This window comes from Microcaecilia unicolor, chromosome 5 (genome assembly GCF_901765095.1).
Source record: "Microcaecilia unicolor chromosome 5, aMicUni1.1, whole genome shotgun sequence".
Classification (NCBI taxonomy): Eukaryota; Metazoa; Chordata; class Amphibia; order Gymnophiona; family Siphonopidae; genus Microcaecilia; species Microcaecilia unicolor.
The window spans coordinates 105,891,936-105,907,864 of NC_044035.1; the positions used below are offsets into that span (position 1 = coordinate 105,891,936).

At 45.9% G+C, this 15,929-nt stretch overlaps 1 protein-coding gene across 1 annotated transcript in view; it reads right to left on the reverse strand.

The window, feature by feature from the left end:
• The window catches only part of VPS26A (VPS26, retromer complex component A), an 83,597-nt gene that overhangs the window by 46,586 nt on the left and 21,082 nt on the right, over positions 1 to 15,929 (reverse strand). The window contains exons 3-5 of the mRNA XM_030203152.1: positions 14,920 to 14,995; positions 12,968 to 13,124; positions 1,888 to 2,052 (exon numbers count right to left, since the gene is read on the reverse strand). Coding sequence (XP_030059012.1) covers positions 1,888 to 2,052; positions 12,968 to 13,124; positions 14,920 to 14,995 — 398 coding nt within the window. The remainder of the gene's footprint in view (positions 1 to 1,887; positions 2,053 to 12,967; positions 13,125 to 14,919; positions 14,996 to 15,929) is intronic.

Consider the following 15,929-nt stretch of genomic DNA (forward strand, 5'->3'; position numbering starts at 1 on the left):
GACTAAACATACACTGTTAAATGCCCAGGTTAAGCAAAACACTGGTCACCTATGTGTGCCTTTACAAAATAGGTACCCAGAACCAGACCCTGTAGCATGGGATTGCAAACATTTAAACCTGCTGCAGAGCAGGTGGAAATTTATGCCTGTACTCTACTGGGGGAGGGGGAAATAATTCTATAAAGTAGGCACATACATTTTTCAAGCCAGTTATGTGCATGTTTAGAATACCAATATATATGCAGCCTAAGCACTATTCTGTAAGCCCTTAGTTTGTAGGTGGACATACACATTTATAAACGTAATTTACAGAATACCGTAAGTTATGCATGTATCACCACAATTTAGGCACAAACATTTACACTAGTTCAATGGATGGTGTAAACATTCGCACCCAAGTGCATAGGCATATATTAGAGCTGTACCGAATAGCATATTTTTACTATTTGGCCCAATACAAATAATGAAAAATATTCAGCCGAATATTAATAATAATTATTTGATTATGGCATTTATATCCCACATTAGCACAAGTGAAATTCACGTTCAATGTGGCTTACAATATAAACATAAAAAAAAGAAATAAATTAAGAGTTACATTTAAAGAATACCTCATAAAAATAATATATAGGAAGTGATAGGGGCAAATTCAGTGGGGCATCAGGAAGAAAAATATAAGGAACTAAATATTCAGCACCGAGTTCTAACACTGTTGAAGACTGAGCTAACAAAGTAAGCTTTAAATAAATTATGAAATAACCCATAATCACCAGTATATCTAATTTGTTTAGAAACAGAATTTCAGATTTTAATGGGCAGAGCTTTAATATAACAAATAATAAAAGAAGCAATGTGAAATCAGAGATCAAGTATTTATTTCAGAAGGATTTAGCACAGTAGAGACCCGGATTATTCATACTCGAAATTTAAATTGCTATTCGGCTGAACACGAATAATGGGCATCGATCTTTAATATAACAAATTATAAAAGAAGCAACGTGAAATCAGAGATCAAGTGTTTATTTTAGTAGGATTTAGCACAGTAGAGCCCCAGATTATTTATACTCTAAATTGCTATTCAGCTGAATACGAATAATGTACGTGGGGCCCTGACCCATCTCTTCAAGACAGCTTACCCTAATGACCCAACTTAACTTTTTAAGCCCACCCACATGATTCCTGCCCCCACGATTATTATACCTTTCACCATGTCTCACAATCTCCTGATTCTCATTCCTCAATCTCTTCCTCTCCATCCTTCCTACTCCTTACCCCTCCCAATCTCTTCTCCTTTTGCTCATCCTATCTTTGTTTACCTCTCTATGCTCAATTTACATATCCTCAAAACCCCACTACTACTACGTTTACTACAACTTGTAACATTCTCCTTCAAGACTTTGTAATTCTATTTACTATGTAAGCCGCATTGAACCTATGTGTGGGAAAGCGTGGGGTACAAATGTAATAATAATCGAATATAAATATTTGGTACAGCCCTAGTATATACATAGCCTGTTAAGCTAGTACTTTCCTTTATAGGATATATGCTAATAAAGCGCCTATATATAGGTGCACTGGTATAGAGTTGTCCCCCATTTGTCTATGCATGTATTTTATAAATTATATGAGTGCTTCAGCTCCACTTCTGGAAACAAATGTACAGTGGAACTTGAGAGTCTCTCATATACATAAAAGGCTTTACATGTGGAAAAAAAAACACCTTTACAAAATTACCCCCCAAAACATCAGCACAATTTAAAAATTTCTTGCAGTAAAATGAATTATGCAAAGTCACGTTTGACTTATCATAAAAGATAACCAAATTACATGAGATATCTGTAAAAAAAATTCCATGTCAACTGTATCATTTTGATCCTGAACACTTACTTAGATTTATTGTACTCAAATTCTATATGCAGACAGTCTTCTATGCCCACTTCCATTTTAATTGAATTGTTAACATCTGGGTATGTCGCAAGCTGATGAACAATAAGATCATACTCTTTTACCAAGTCTGTTAGTCTTCTTACCATTGTCACTTTAAGAAAATACCTAAAAAGAAGAAAAACAACAACCTTAGTCGAATAAATCAACAAGGTACAGCAACTCAACTGTGCAATATTATTGGGAAAAATTTTAAATTTAACACTGTCATCCAATGAAATTCACTGGAGGATTCTGGGGACTCCTCATTACCTTAAGTGACCCTTTCTTGGGCCTGTTATGGACCAAGCGTTTGCTTTCTCTCATCTGGCTCATGCAACCTCCCTTTGTTCTGATAGGCGAGCTCTAGGGTCTCCCCACCCATTTTGCAGGGTGTTTCGAGTCACACATAGCCTGCATTTGTGCATCTTACTAATCCCCTACAGACATCGCAACTAGCCTAACCATATCATTGGAATTGGTTACAAGAGTAATCTAACCATCTGCATTCAAAAAGAGAACAAATTAAGTGAGCAGTACAGAAATTTAAATAATTCTTGTCAGCGTTAGTGGTCCATGTTAACTGCTAAAATCAAAAGGCCTTTCTTTACAGTATCAGTCCTGTAAGATAAATTACCAGACTGTTGACAAAAGTAACTGAAAGACAACTTGCAAATGGATCTGGGAGGCTTAAAGAGAGTCTACTGCCAGTTGTTGTATACAGGTAGCCATAATCGTGAACTATTTTGAGTGGGAGACGTAAAGCAAGTCTACTGCCAGTTGTTGCATACAGACAACCATAATTGTGAACTATTTTACTCTTGAGTTGTTTGTTCACTATCTGAAGTACCTAGGTTTTTCATTTTTTCAAGCAAGTTTACCCTAATGGACCAGCTTAATTCCACCAAATCACCTACGATACTCCTGCTAAGATGTCAACGCTTACTCTGACCCCAATGTTATACTCAATCCCTCATCTTCTTCCCTCCATCCTTTACCATTTCCCTCCCATTCTCCTTCCCTTTCACCTATCATATCCTTGTCTACCTTCCCTATTCTAGTTCATTACGTTCTTTTCACATGTCCTTTGTAATGCCTTTCATAATGTAAGTAGTTATGATCATCACAATTTATAATACTGTTCCTACATTTCCTTGTTTTTACTGTATTCTTTACCATGTAAGATGCTTTCTTTTACTATGTAAGCCGCACTGGGCCTGCTGTATGTGGGAAAGAGCGGGGTACAAATGTAATAAATAAATAGGTTAGTCAGTGAGGAGGAGTGAGAAAATATGCAGAGCATAAAGAGGAAATAAAGAGTGGAGGAGTGGCCTAGTAGTTAGGGTGGTGGACTTTGGTCCTGGGGAACTGAGGAACTGAGTTCAATTCCCACTTCAGGCACAGGCAGCTCCTTGTGACTCTGGGCAAGTCACTTAACCCTCCATTGCCCCATGTAAGCCGCATTGAGCCTGCCATGAGTGGGAAACAGCGGGGTACAAATGTAACAAAAAAAAAAAAAAGAATAAATATATCAGCCATTCTTGTCATATTTGTACATTTAAGGGAAAAATGCAGAACAGAAATTATGTGGAACAGGTTAATCTGGAGAAGTTTATGCCCACGAATGCAGTAGTAGGTGTCTAACATCCGTTAAATTAAATGGATTCAGTTACATGTGAGCTGGATACTATAAAGTTTAATTTTGTCTGTCGGAGCACCATTGGGCAATTCACAGGCAGGGAAATACTTTGCATCCAAATGAAACTCACCTTGCACTATCACAGAAAAAGGAGTGCATTAATCCCAAATAAATATGCTTTTTAATCATACCAGCTAACCACAGACAATATTTTGAGTCAGGTTGTACATCCTTGCCAAAAAAGGAATGCCAGGTAGTAGAGATTTACAGAATCATCATCCCGTGTCACTGCTACCGTTTTTGAGTAAGAGAGCAGACTTTATTCAGCTGTGAGAATGATACACATGCAACTGTAGCAACAGTTTGTATCATAGCACCGAGATGGTCCTTGTGGGAGAGTGAATGATACATACCTGTAGCAGGTGTTCTCCGAGGACAGCAGGCTGATTGTTCTCATGACTGGGTGACGTCCGCGGCAGCCCCCACCAACCGGAAGAAGCTTCGCGGGCGGTCCGCACGCAGGGCACGCCCACCGCGCATGCGCGGCCGTCCTCCCGCCCGTGCGCGACCGTTCCCGCCAGTTGAATGACAAGCAAAACAACAACATGAAAACGCAACTCCAAAGGGAAGGAGGGAGGGTAGGTGAGAACAATCAGCCTGCTGTCCTCGGAGAACACCTGCTACAGGTATGTATCATTCACTTTCTCCGAGGACAAGCAGGCTGCTTGTTCTCACGACTGGGGTATCCCTAGCTCTCAGGCTCACTCAAAACAAGAACCCAGGTCAATTGAACCTCGCAACGGCGAGGATACAACAGAAAATTGACCTACGAAGAACTAACTAACTGAGAGTGCAGCCTGACCAGAATAAATTCGGGTCCTGGAGGGTGGAGTTGGATTTACACCCCAAACAGATTCTGCAGCACCGACTGCCCGAACCGACTGTCGCGTCGGGTATCCTGCTGGAGGCAGTAATGTGATGTGAATGTGTGGACAGATGACCACGTCGCAGCCTTGCAGATCTCTTCAATAGTGGCTGACTTCAAGTGGGCCACCGACGCTGCCATGGCTCTAACACTATGAGCCGTGACATGACCCTCAAGAGCCAGCCCAGCCTGGGCATAAGTGAAGGAAATGCAATCTGCTAGCCAACTAGATATGGTGCGTTTCCCGACAGCGACCCCTAGCCTGTTAGGGTCAAAAGAAATAAACAATTGGGCGGACTGTCTGTGGGGCTGTGTCCGCTCCAAGTAGAAGGCCAATGCTCTCTTGCAGTCCAATGTGTGCAACTGACGTTCAGCAGGGCGGGTATGCGGCCTGGGGAAGAATGTTGGCAAGACAATTGACTGGTTAAGATGGAACTCCGACACCACCTTCGGCAGAAACTTTGGGTGGGTGCGGAGCACTACTCTGTTGTGATGAAATCTGGTATATGGAGCATGAGCTACTAGGGCTTGAAGCTCACTGACCCTACGAGCTGAAGTAACTGCCATCAAGAAAATGACCTTCCAGGTCAAGTACTTCAGATGGCAGGTATTCAGTGGCTCAAAAGGAGGTTTCATCAGCTGGGTGAGAACGACGTTGAGATCCCATGACACTGTAGGAGGCTTGATAGGGGGCTTTGACAAAAGCAAGCCTCTCATGAATCGAACGACTAAAGGCTCTCCAGAGATGGCTTTACCTTCCACATGATAATGGGTAAGCACTAATCGCACTAAGGTGATTCCTTACTGAGTTGGTCTTGAGGCCAGACTCTGATAAGTGCAGAAGGTATTCAAGCAGGTTCTGTGCAGGGCAAGAACGAGGTTCTAGGGCCTTGCTCTCACACCAAATGACAAACCTCCTCCACTTGAAAAAGTAACTCTTTTTAGTGGAATCCTTCCTAGAGGCAAGCAAGACACGGGAGACACCCTCAGACAGACCCAACGCAGTGAAGTCTACGCCCTCAACATCCAGGCCGTGAGAGCCAGGGACTGAAGGTTGGGGTGCAGCAACGCTCCGTCGTTCTGCGAGATGAGAGTCGGAAAACACTCCAATCTCCACGGTTCTTCTGAGGACAACTCCAGAAGAAGAGGGAACCAGATCTGACGGGGCCAAAAGGGCGCTATCAGAATCATGGTGCCGTGGTCTTGCTTGAGCTTCAGTAAGGTCTTCCCCACCAAAGGTATGGGAGGATAAGCATACAGGAGGCCGGTCCCCCAATGGAGGAGAAAGGCATCCGACGCTAGCCTGCCGTGTGCCTGTAGTCTGGAACAGAACAGAGGCAGCTTGTGGTTGGTCTGAGAGGCGAAAAGGTCCACCGAGGGGGTGCCCCACTCTCGGAAGATCTTGCGTACCACTCGTGCGGTTGCATGACTCTGCTCAGTCTGTCGGCCAGACTGTTGTTTACACCCGCCAGGTATGTGGCTTGGAGGAGTATGCCGAACTGGCAAGCCCAACGCCACATGCTCACGGCTTCCTGACACAAGGGGCGAGATCCGGTGCCCCCCTGCTTGTTGGTGTAATACATTGCAACCTGATTGTCTGTCCGAATTTGGATAATTTGGCAGGACAGCCGATCCCTGAAAGCCTTCAGTGCGTTCCAGATCGCTCGGAGCTCCAGGAGGTTGATCTGCAGATCCTTTTCCTGGAGGGACCACAGACCCTCGGTGTGAAGCCCATCGACATGAGCTCCCCACCCCAGGCGAGATGCATCCGTCGTCAGCACTTTCGTGGGCTGCGGAATTTGGAATGGACGTCCCAGGGTCAAATTGGTCCGGATGGTCCACCAGAGCAGTGAACTGCGGCAACTGGTGGAAAGGCGGATGACATCTTCTAGATTCCCGGTGGCCTGAAACCACTGGGAAGCTAGGGTCCATTGAGCAGATCTCATGTGAAGGCGAGCCATGGGAGTCACATGAACTGTGGAGGCCATATGACCCAGAAGTCTCAACATCTGCCGAGCTGTGACCTGCTGAGACGCTCTGGTCTGCGAAGCCAGGGACAATAGCTTGTTGGCCCTCGCTTCGGGGAGGAAGGCCTGAGCCGTCTGGGTATTCAGCAGAGCTCCTATGAATTCCAGAGACTGAGTTGGCTGGAGATGGGACTTTGGGTAATTTATCACAAACCCCAGCAGCTCCAGAAGTTGAATAGTGCACTGCATAGACCGGAGGGCTCCTGCCTCCGAGGTGTTCTTGACCAGCCAATCGTCGAGATATGGGAACAAGTGCACTCCCAGCTTGCGTAGGTAGGCCGCTACCACCACGAGGCACTTTGTAAACACTCGTGGGGCAGAGGCGAGCCCAAAGGGCAGCACACAATACTGAAAGTGCCGTGCGCCCAGGCGGAATCTGAGATACTGTCTGTGAGCTGGCAGTATCGGGATGTGAGTGTATGCGTCCTTTAAATCCAGGGAACATAGCCAATCGTTTTTCTGAATCATTGGCAGAAGGGTGCCCAAGGAAAGCATCCTGAACTTTTCTTTGATCAGGAATTTGTTCAGGCCTCTCAGGTCTAGGATGGGACGCATTCCCCCCTGTTTTCTTTTCCACAAGGAAGTACCTGGAATAGAATCCCTGCCCTTCTTGCCCGGGTGGTACGGGCTCGACCGCATTGGCGCTGAGAAGGGCGGAGAGTTCCTCTGCAAGTACCTGCTTGTGATGGGAGCTGAAGGATTGAGCTCCCGGAGGACAATTTGGTGGCAGGGAGGCCAAATTCAGGGCGTATCCGCACCGCACTATTTGGAGAACCCACTGGTCGATCGTCCGGCACGAACACTTTGAGGGCGGCTATGTTCCCGTGGATCCAGTCAAAAGCCCGTCCCCGGCTTTTGCTGTGGAGGCGCAGGGGGCTGCTTAGGCGCACGCTGTTGACGAGAACGAGCGCGCTGGGGCTGTCCCTGTGCCTGACGAGGCCTTCGGGCCGGCTGGGTGTACCTACGCTTTGCAAAAGAATAGGGCACAGCTTGCCGGGCCCGGGAAAAAAGTCCACCTGCTGAGGTGGATGCTGAAGGCGCCCGGTGGGAGAGCTTGTCGAGGGCGGTTTCCCGCTGATGCAGTTGGTCCACCAGCTGCTCGACTTTCTCACCAAAAATGTTATCCCCCCGGCAAGGGACGTCGGCTAGTCTCTGCTGGGTGCGGTTGTCCAGGTCAGAGGCACGCAGCCATGAGAGCCTGCGCATCACTATACCTTGGGCCGCAGCACGAGATGCCACGTCACAGGTGTCATAAATACCCCTGGACAGGAACTTTCTGCACGCCTTCAGCTGCCTGACCACCTCCTGATAAGGCCTGGACTGCTCCAGCGGGAGCTTATCGACCAAGTCCGCCAGTTGCTTCACATTGTTCCGCATGTGGATGCTCGTATAGAGCTGGTATGACTGGATGCGGGTCACGAGCATGGAGGATTGGTAGGCCTTCCTCCCAAACGAGTCCAGAGTGCGAGACTCCCGCCCCGGGGGCACCGAGGCGGTATCCCTCGAACTCCGTGCCCTCTTGAGAGCAGAATCCACGACCGCCGAGTCATGGGGCAATTGTGGCCGCATTAACTCTGGGTCCGAGTGGATTCTGTACTGGGACTCTGCTTTCTTGGGAATGATGGGATTAGATAATGGTCTCATCCAGTTCCGAAGCAGTGTCTCTTTGAGGACACTGTGCAGCGGCACCGTGGAGGACTCTCTAGGTGGTGATGGATAGTCGAGGACCTCGAGCATCTCAGCCCTCGGCTCATCCACAGAGACCACGGGAAAGGGAATGCAAATAGACATATCCCGTACAAAAGAGGCAAAAGAGAGACTCTCAGGAGGCGAGAGCTTCCTCTCTGGTGAAGGTGTGGGATCCGAGGGAAGACCCGCAGACTCCTCTGAGGAGAAATATCTGGGGTCCTCCTCTTCCCCCCACGAGGCCTCATCCTCGGTATCGGACATAAGCTCATGTAGCTGAGTCCTGAACCGGGCCCGGCTCGACGTCGAGGCACCGAGGCCTCGGTGTCGTCGAGCGGTGGACTCCCGCGCCGGCGGGGACGAAGCTCCCTCCATCAACGTCGACGGGGACTCCACCTGCGTGGCGGTCGAGACCGGCGCCGCAAGCGGCGGCGGCGTCGACGGCCTCGGCACAGAGCTAGAGCTCGCCGGCGCCACAGTCATCGGCGCCGGGGGTGCTTGCGGCGCCGGCACAGCCTGGCGCATCAGCCCTTCCAGGATCCCCGGAAGGATGGCTCGGAGGCACTCGTCCAGGCCCGCTGCCGGGAAAGGCGTGGGGGCCGGTAGAGGCGTCGGTGCCGGAAGCTGCTCGGGTCCAGGAGACTGCACCGAAGTGCTGGGACTCTGACGTGTCGGTACCTCCACCACCGAGGGGGACCTTTCCTCTCGACACGGACGCTTCGGCGTTGACTCCTCCCCGGTACCGAGAGCCGGATGCGTCGGCGACCGGTGACGGTGCTTCTTAGCCTTCTTGCGGTGCCCGTCACCGGTGCCAGGTGGTATGGAGGAGGAGGAGGTCGATCCCCCTCGGTCCCGAGGAACCGGGTCAGACAGGGTTCGGTCCCGAGGGCCACGGGCTGAGGGAGTGACCGGGGCCGACTGCCCACGCGGCCTCTCACCCCTACCTTCACCGGAGGACCGGCGGGCCGACGGGACCTGTTCTCCTGGGGTCGATGCCATCGGTGCCGATTTCTCGGGCATCGATACCGGTACCGAAGGACCGGGCGTCGATACCGATGCCGTCGAGGTCGACGGGCTGGCGCAAGTTCCAAAAAGACGGTCCCGCAGAACTTGCCTCGCAACCTGAGTCCGTTTCCGGAGACCGAGACACAGAGAACACGACTTGATATTGTGCTCCGGCCCGAGGCACTGGAGGCACCAAGCGTGGGTGTCGGTCTGCGAGATCGGCCGGCCGCACCGACCACACTTCTTAAATCCACTCGGGACCTTCGAGGACATCGACGGAAAAATCGCGTCGGCGAAGTTAAAGTCGTCGATGGTGGCGGAAATCACACCTCGAAAAAATAAATCGATCGCGCGGCCACAAGGCCGCAACGCGACGCCCTCGCTAGAAAAACGAGGGAAAAGGAGCGCGTGCTCTCTTTTTTTTTTTTTAAAGAAAAGAAAACTGGAGCGCGCGGCAACAGAAAATAAACGAAAAATAAACAAAATCGCGTAAACGCGACGGTCTTTCCGGGGCTGCGAAGAGAGAGCGGCGACGGCACGACTCTCTCCAGGCGCGGAAAAGAAAAGACTGGCGGGAACGGTCACGCACGGGCGGGAGGACGGCCGCGCATGCGCGGTGGCCGTGCCCTGCGTGCGGACCGCCCGCGAAGCTTCTTCCGGTTGGTGGGGGCTGCCGCGGACGTCACCCAGTCGTGAGAACAAGCAGCCTGCTTGTCCTCGGAGAATGATAGATACCTTATCTGCCTATACACACATGGTATTGATCAATTTTTTTTGCTTGCATTATTTAACAGATTTTCAAATACAAAGGTAAAATACAGAAGTAATATTCCAACATTAAAAACAAAATGGCAAAACCATTGAAAGTGTGCTCCAAAAGGAAATTAAAATCAGCATTATACTACAAATCTTCCTTCTATATACAACCAAACCTCTTCATTCAGCAAACAAGTTAAAAAAAAAAAAAAAAAAAGTTTAATATACCCCTATTCGACAATAAATTTAAGAAAATACATATGCTCTTGACTTAATATAACAAAATACCCTAACACTCCCCCCCCCTCCATAATCACTCGCTCTCCAATCCAATTGGCCAATTTTAACTCTGGACCTCCCTGCTGCATACGATACTGTCCACTACAGATTGCTAGAAAGGATGGAATCCATTATCATCAAAGGGTAAGTATTAGCTTGGCTGAGGTTGTTTCTTTAAGAGTAGACATAGGTTGCTTAAAGCAAAGGTCAGTATGCCAAACCAAGAGCACAGAAGCATGGAGTCCCTGAAGTGTTGGTGATCCAAGAGCACTGAAGCATGGAGTCCCTGAAGTGTTGGTGTTCCTACCATTATTTAACTATTAATTTCCATATTGTGGCAACATGGAATGGTATGTCATATGCTGATGACATCTATGTTGTTCCAGTCAACTCAGATGAGAGTCAGAGGGCTAGTGAGAATTTGGGTGTTATGCTGCAGTACTTCAGCACATAAGTTATGACTGAATCCTAAAAAAAAGTGAAATCCTTTTGGGTAGCAGCCCAGGACAACTACTGGGTTTCAGGCCTAGCTTGGATGGCACGTGTTTAGAACCTCAGCTTGTGATAATGATGGACAACTGAAAATGGAACATCAAATTTCTGAAGTGGTTGAGTTCTTTTGCAGCACTCCATGTGGTGTGGAGACTGCATTTGTTTAAAAAGGAAACCTTTTGACTACACAGCATGTATTACAGCCATCACAGGTTACTCTAATACCGTATATCAAGGAGTTGCATGTTGCTTGCTCAAATGTCTAACTTGTATTAAATACAGCTGCCAAAGTGGTATGTGGGAAAAGTATAACCATCCCTTGTTCACTGAATTGCACTGGTTGCCAGTTGATCAAGGGGTCAGATTTAAAATTCTTGGCTAACATTTCAGTGTCTGGTCACGCGTAAGCTAGTATATCTAGCAAACTGATTGTCTCCATATGTGTGTAATCATTTGCTGCTTTCTTCTCAGAAGGGGAAGCTGACAGTTTTCTGTTACCTGCAGATAATTTTAATTTGATGCAAGCTGGTGCCTTTTGTTGTTTTACACAAGATCTCTGAACGGTTTAACTGTAGAGGTTAAGAGGGGAACTGAACTAGTGGAGGTTCAGAAAGCTGACAAAGCCTGGCTGTTTGAGCAAGCATATGGTACTAATCTGGTATTTCTGCTATAAGAGGACATTTTGTTGCTGTGCCTGGAATGTGGTTGTTGAGAGTACTTGATTTTGAAGAGGTGGGGAGAAGGCAGGAGTCTTCTATTAATTCTGTTTATATCTTGTGAAATTTGTTTTATTATAAGCCACTCAAGGGTTTTTAATAACCATGGGCGAGATATCAAAATAGTATATAAATAGAAAAATGAACACTGATAATTACCTGCAATGTAGCAGAGTATGGCATTGAGATTAAAAAAGTTACAGAGTAAGTGACTTGAGATCACCTAAAGCTGTGGACAGATGTATCAGACTGGAGTTTCCATTTTCATAGCTCTGTGAAATGTGGGTGACAAGTCTTGGAGTTCCTAAATTCAACAATAAAAGACTCTGCAAAAACACCAGTCTAAATGCCATTACAGATAAAACCTAGCAACACAATACGGTTTAGGCCTAACAGTAGGCAAACTTCAACTATTTTGTAAAGAGCATATAAAGGCTTCAAATAATAAAGAATGAGTCAATGGAAATTATATGTAACATGTTTTATGAGTCTAAGTTAAAAAAATATTTGAAACCCTTGCCCTTCCACCCAAGAGATTATCTGAGAATGTTGCCATCATCTACTCAAAACATACTACATATCAACAAAACCAAAATAAACTACAAGTTGTCTTTTAGTAGGATTCAGAGATAGTTGTTTCACCAGATTTATTACACGTACTCATGAATTCCAAAGTCCTACTGTATCAAGCTTTACTCTCTTAAGGTGCCATGCCATGTAGGCATCTCCCATCTTCTTCCCTATCTAAATGCAATGTCTGTCCCCCTGAACCTCAGTGTGCCACAGGGAGAGAGCACATTGCTCCACAACATCCTCTTCAGGAGTACGGAGTACAGCTGGGCAGAGAAGGTAGGGAAGGAAAATTTAGAAAACTTGGGCAGCAATTTAAAAAAAAAAGAAAAAAATCCTTTTCTAGTTAATTTACTTATTGTTCTTTCCTGCCTTCCTCCCAACCTCCAACAGTGGCTATGGTCAACCTTTCTTGGTGCCAACATGGCTCATAGCGAGTCTCTCCTAAAGCCCAGTCCTAAGTTTATTCCTCCAATAATGCAAACTACTTGCACTTAATGAGCAGGGTTCTTGAAGACTTCTGCAACTAAAAATATAACAAGTGTAAATCCCTTAAGATTCAAATCACATAAAATGCTTTATAGTCTATCATTATGGCAAATACAAGACAGCTGGACACTCTTGGGGGAGATTTATATCTACATATTGTTGCATAGGAAGTAATCATGTTCTCTCATGTGCATCCAAAAACTGCTTGTGAGATTATACAGCCTTCCAGGATTTTTATCAAGATTATCCCCCCCCCCCCCCCCCCCATTTTCTAAGCCACACGCAAATACCGATACAGCCCATTCACTTTGAATGGGCTGTATTGGCATTAAAGCACTGGCTGCTGCTAGCGTGGCTTAGAAAACGGGGAAGTATATTTGTTAAGTGATTCTACTGAAAATGCTCCAGACTTTATAAAGATAAATGGTTAATATCAAACTTTTTTATTTAACATTCATACCTTAATCTGACATTGGTGCCAATGTAGGACTCGTATGGCTTCTCAACTTGCATGAATTCAAAATCATAACTTCTGCTTTGTGTTAGCTCTCCAGGTAATGCCAGTTCTTTCACAAGGTTAACAAACTCATGAGTATTGCTCTTGTCATTGAACAGTTCTAAACATTAGAGAAAAAAATAGCAGCCAAATGTTAATAGTTAACAGACAAGATAAGAAAGAGGAAGTAGCTAAGGGGCAACATGCCTAATTATATTTGAACCTAGACAACCAATAAAGGCCAGCTAAAGAGAAAACATTTCTGCCCTCATTTTGTGAATGGAATGGGTACCTGGGTAATGTGATTAACTTTAGTGACATTCAATTTACTTTACCTATATTTTGGCCAAGATGAATTTGTGTGAGCATCTTATGGATTACTAGACTAGTAACTTAAACAGTCCTGAAAAACAACTTATTTCTCTCATCTAGTTAGGCCTTGTATTTTTCACTTTTTTGCTAACTCTCCATAAAGCCATTCAAAGTTCACAAAAGGCGAGTGGTATGTGTAAGGTGACTTCAGCAAATTTTGGTACCAAAGTGGGTAGCTGTCAAGTCAGTGCAGAAGTGATCGGATTACATAACTTTATTGCTCACTGTTCATGAGTACTGTAGGATGACAAGGTCAAAAGACACCAACCATGTCACATGCATGCCTCCTCTGAATCTTTATTACTAACGTCTACAGTAATATTGCCTGGAATGTGGAAGTTCAGAAATTAAATTAATGCACTATCATTGAGAAACTTGTGTCGTAATTGAAAGACACGGAAAAAACCCATTAGGCTGTTGACAAAGAATCTGTAGTTTCCAAGTATTTAAATCTTCTCCCTAGGACTGCAATAAAGCAAGCACCAAAAGAGGTTAGAGCTTCAGTGGACAGCAGGTCTTTAACTCTGAGTCTAGAATCTTGCCAATTTCATTAAGTCTAAAGGGACTCAGCATTTCCTTATTCACCAATTTCATTTGACACAGAGGTGTATTTTCAAAGTACTTAGACTTACAAAGTTCCATAGCTCCATAAGTCTAAGTGCTTTAAAAATGAGTTCCATTGAGGGGCATAATCGAACGGTGCCGGCCAAATAGATGGCTGGCCACCTATGCAGCCGGGGCCGGCCATCTTTTCCTTCGATAATACGGTTGTCGCCAGCTGAATCTCAACATTTAGGTCAAAGGTTGAGATCGCCGGGTTTGGTTTTTGGACATAATGGAAACCGGGCTCGGCCATCTCAAACCCAGCGAAACGCAAGTCTTTTGGTCGTGGGAGGTGCCAGCATTTGTAGTGCACTGGCCCCCCTGACATGCCAGGACACCAACCGGGCACCCTAGGAGGCACTGCAGTGGACTTCAAAAATTGCTCCCAGGTGCATACCTCCCTTTCCTTGTGTGCTGAGCCCCCCAAATCTCCCCCCAAACCTCCTCCCCAGAACTCTACACCACTACCATAACCCTAAGGGGTGAAGGGGGGCACCTACATGTGGGTACAGTGGGTTGGTGACCACTGGGGAGATAAGGGGAGGTCATCCCCAATTCCCTCCGGTGGCCATCTGGTCAATTGGGGCACTTTTTTGCCACTTGGTCCTAAAAATAAATGGACCAAGTGCAGCCGGCGAAATGCTCGTTCAAGCCGGCCATCTTTTTTCCATTATCGGGCGAAGCCGGCTATCTCATATCCCCGCCCCCTGTATTGACGTTTTGCCGGCTCCACGACGGAAAACAGTTGGCGCCGGTCAAAATTGGCTTTCGATTATACCGATTTGGCTGGGTTCAGGAGATGGCCGGCCATCTCCCGATTTATGTCGGAAGATGGCTGGCAATCTGTTTCGAAAATAAGCTGGATAGTCACCTAAATGGCATAAACCTATATATATATACACACATATATAGATATATTTTTTTTACCTTTTTACACTCACCAATTTGTCCAACAAATTCAATTCTAATTCCTTGGTGTTCTAGTCTCTTCCCAGGCACTTTAAAGACAATGTTCACCTGTCAAAGTAAGTTTTACAAATGAATAATATTGTTTTTGGAAATTGTGTCTCTCCAAAACTGCTCTGTAATAAAATCCTGATTTAACAAAGAAAATATCTATTCCAGCAGAGCTTTTATAGCTACAAAGTTATAAGCCAAGTAACACCAGGAATAAAATTTCTAAGTCCCAACTCACCACCAACTGGAAATTCAAATGAAAGACCTTGAGAACAGACAAAATGCTAATACTGGCTGCTTCTCCCCATTTTTCCTATGACTTACAGATTCTTCATTAAGATCATAGGAGAAGGTGAGGCAGCAGAACTTTAATGAAGTACTTCTTGCCTCCCACTGCGATACTGGTGACATCCTGTGCTGAGCAGCACAGAATGGAAAGCACAGACCACGGTGGGAGAAGGAATAACAAGAAAAATTTGAGGTTTGCTACAGAGAGGTGGGAGCTGAAGATAGGCATAAATAGGCTTGAGGTGTGCAAGAGAAGCTAGGAAAAGAAATAAATAAAAAACAGGGAAGTGCTATGGAAATCTAGGAGGAACAGATATAAGTACATAGTATTTTCTACAACACACACTGCCAGCAAAAGGATGATGCACCTGTATAAGACTCTGGTGAGACGTCATTTAGAATATTGTGTACAATTCCGGACACCGCACCTTCAAAAACATTAACAGGATGGAGGCGGTCCAGAGGGCAGCTACTAAAGTGGTCAGTGGCCTTTGTCATAAAGATATGGGGACAGGCAAAGATCTGAACATATATACTTTGGAAGAAAGGCAGGAGAGAGATATGATAGACATTTAAATACCTACGTGGCATAAACACACAGGAGGCAAGTCTTTCAATTGAAAGGAAGCTCTAGAATGAGAGGGCATAGGATGAAGATGAAAGGAGATAAACTCAGACATAACCTGAGGAAATATGTCTTCACAGA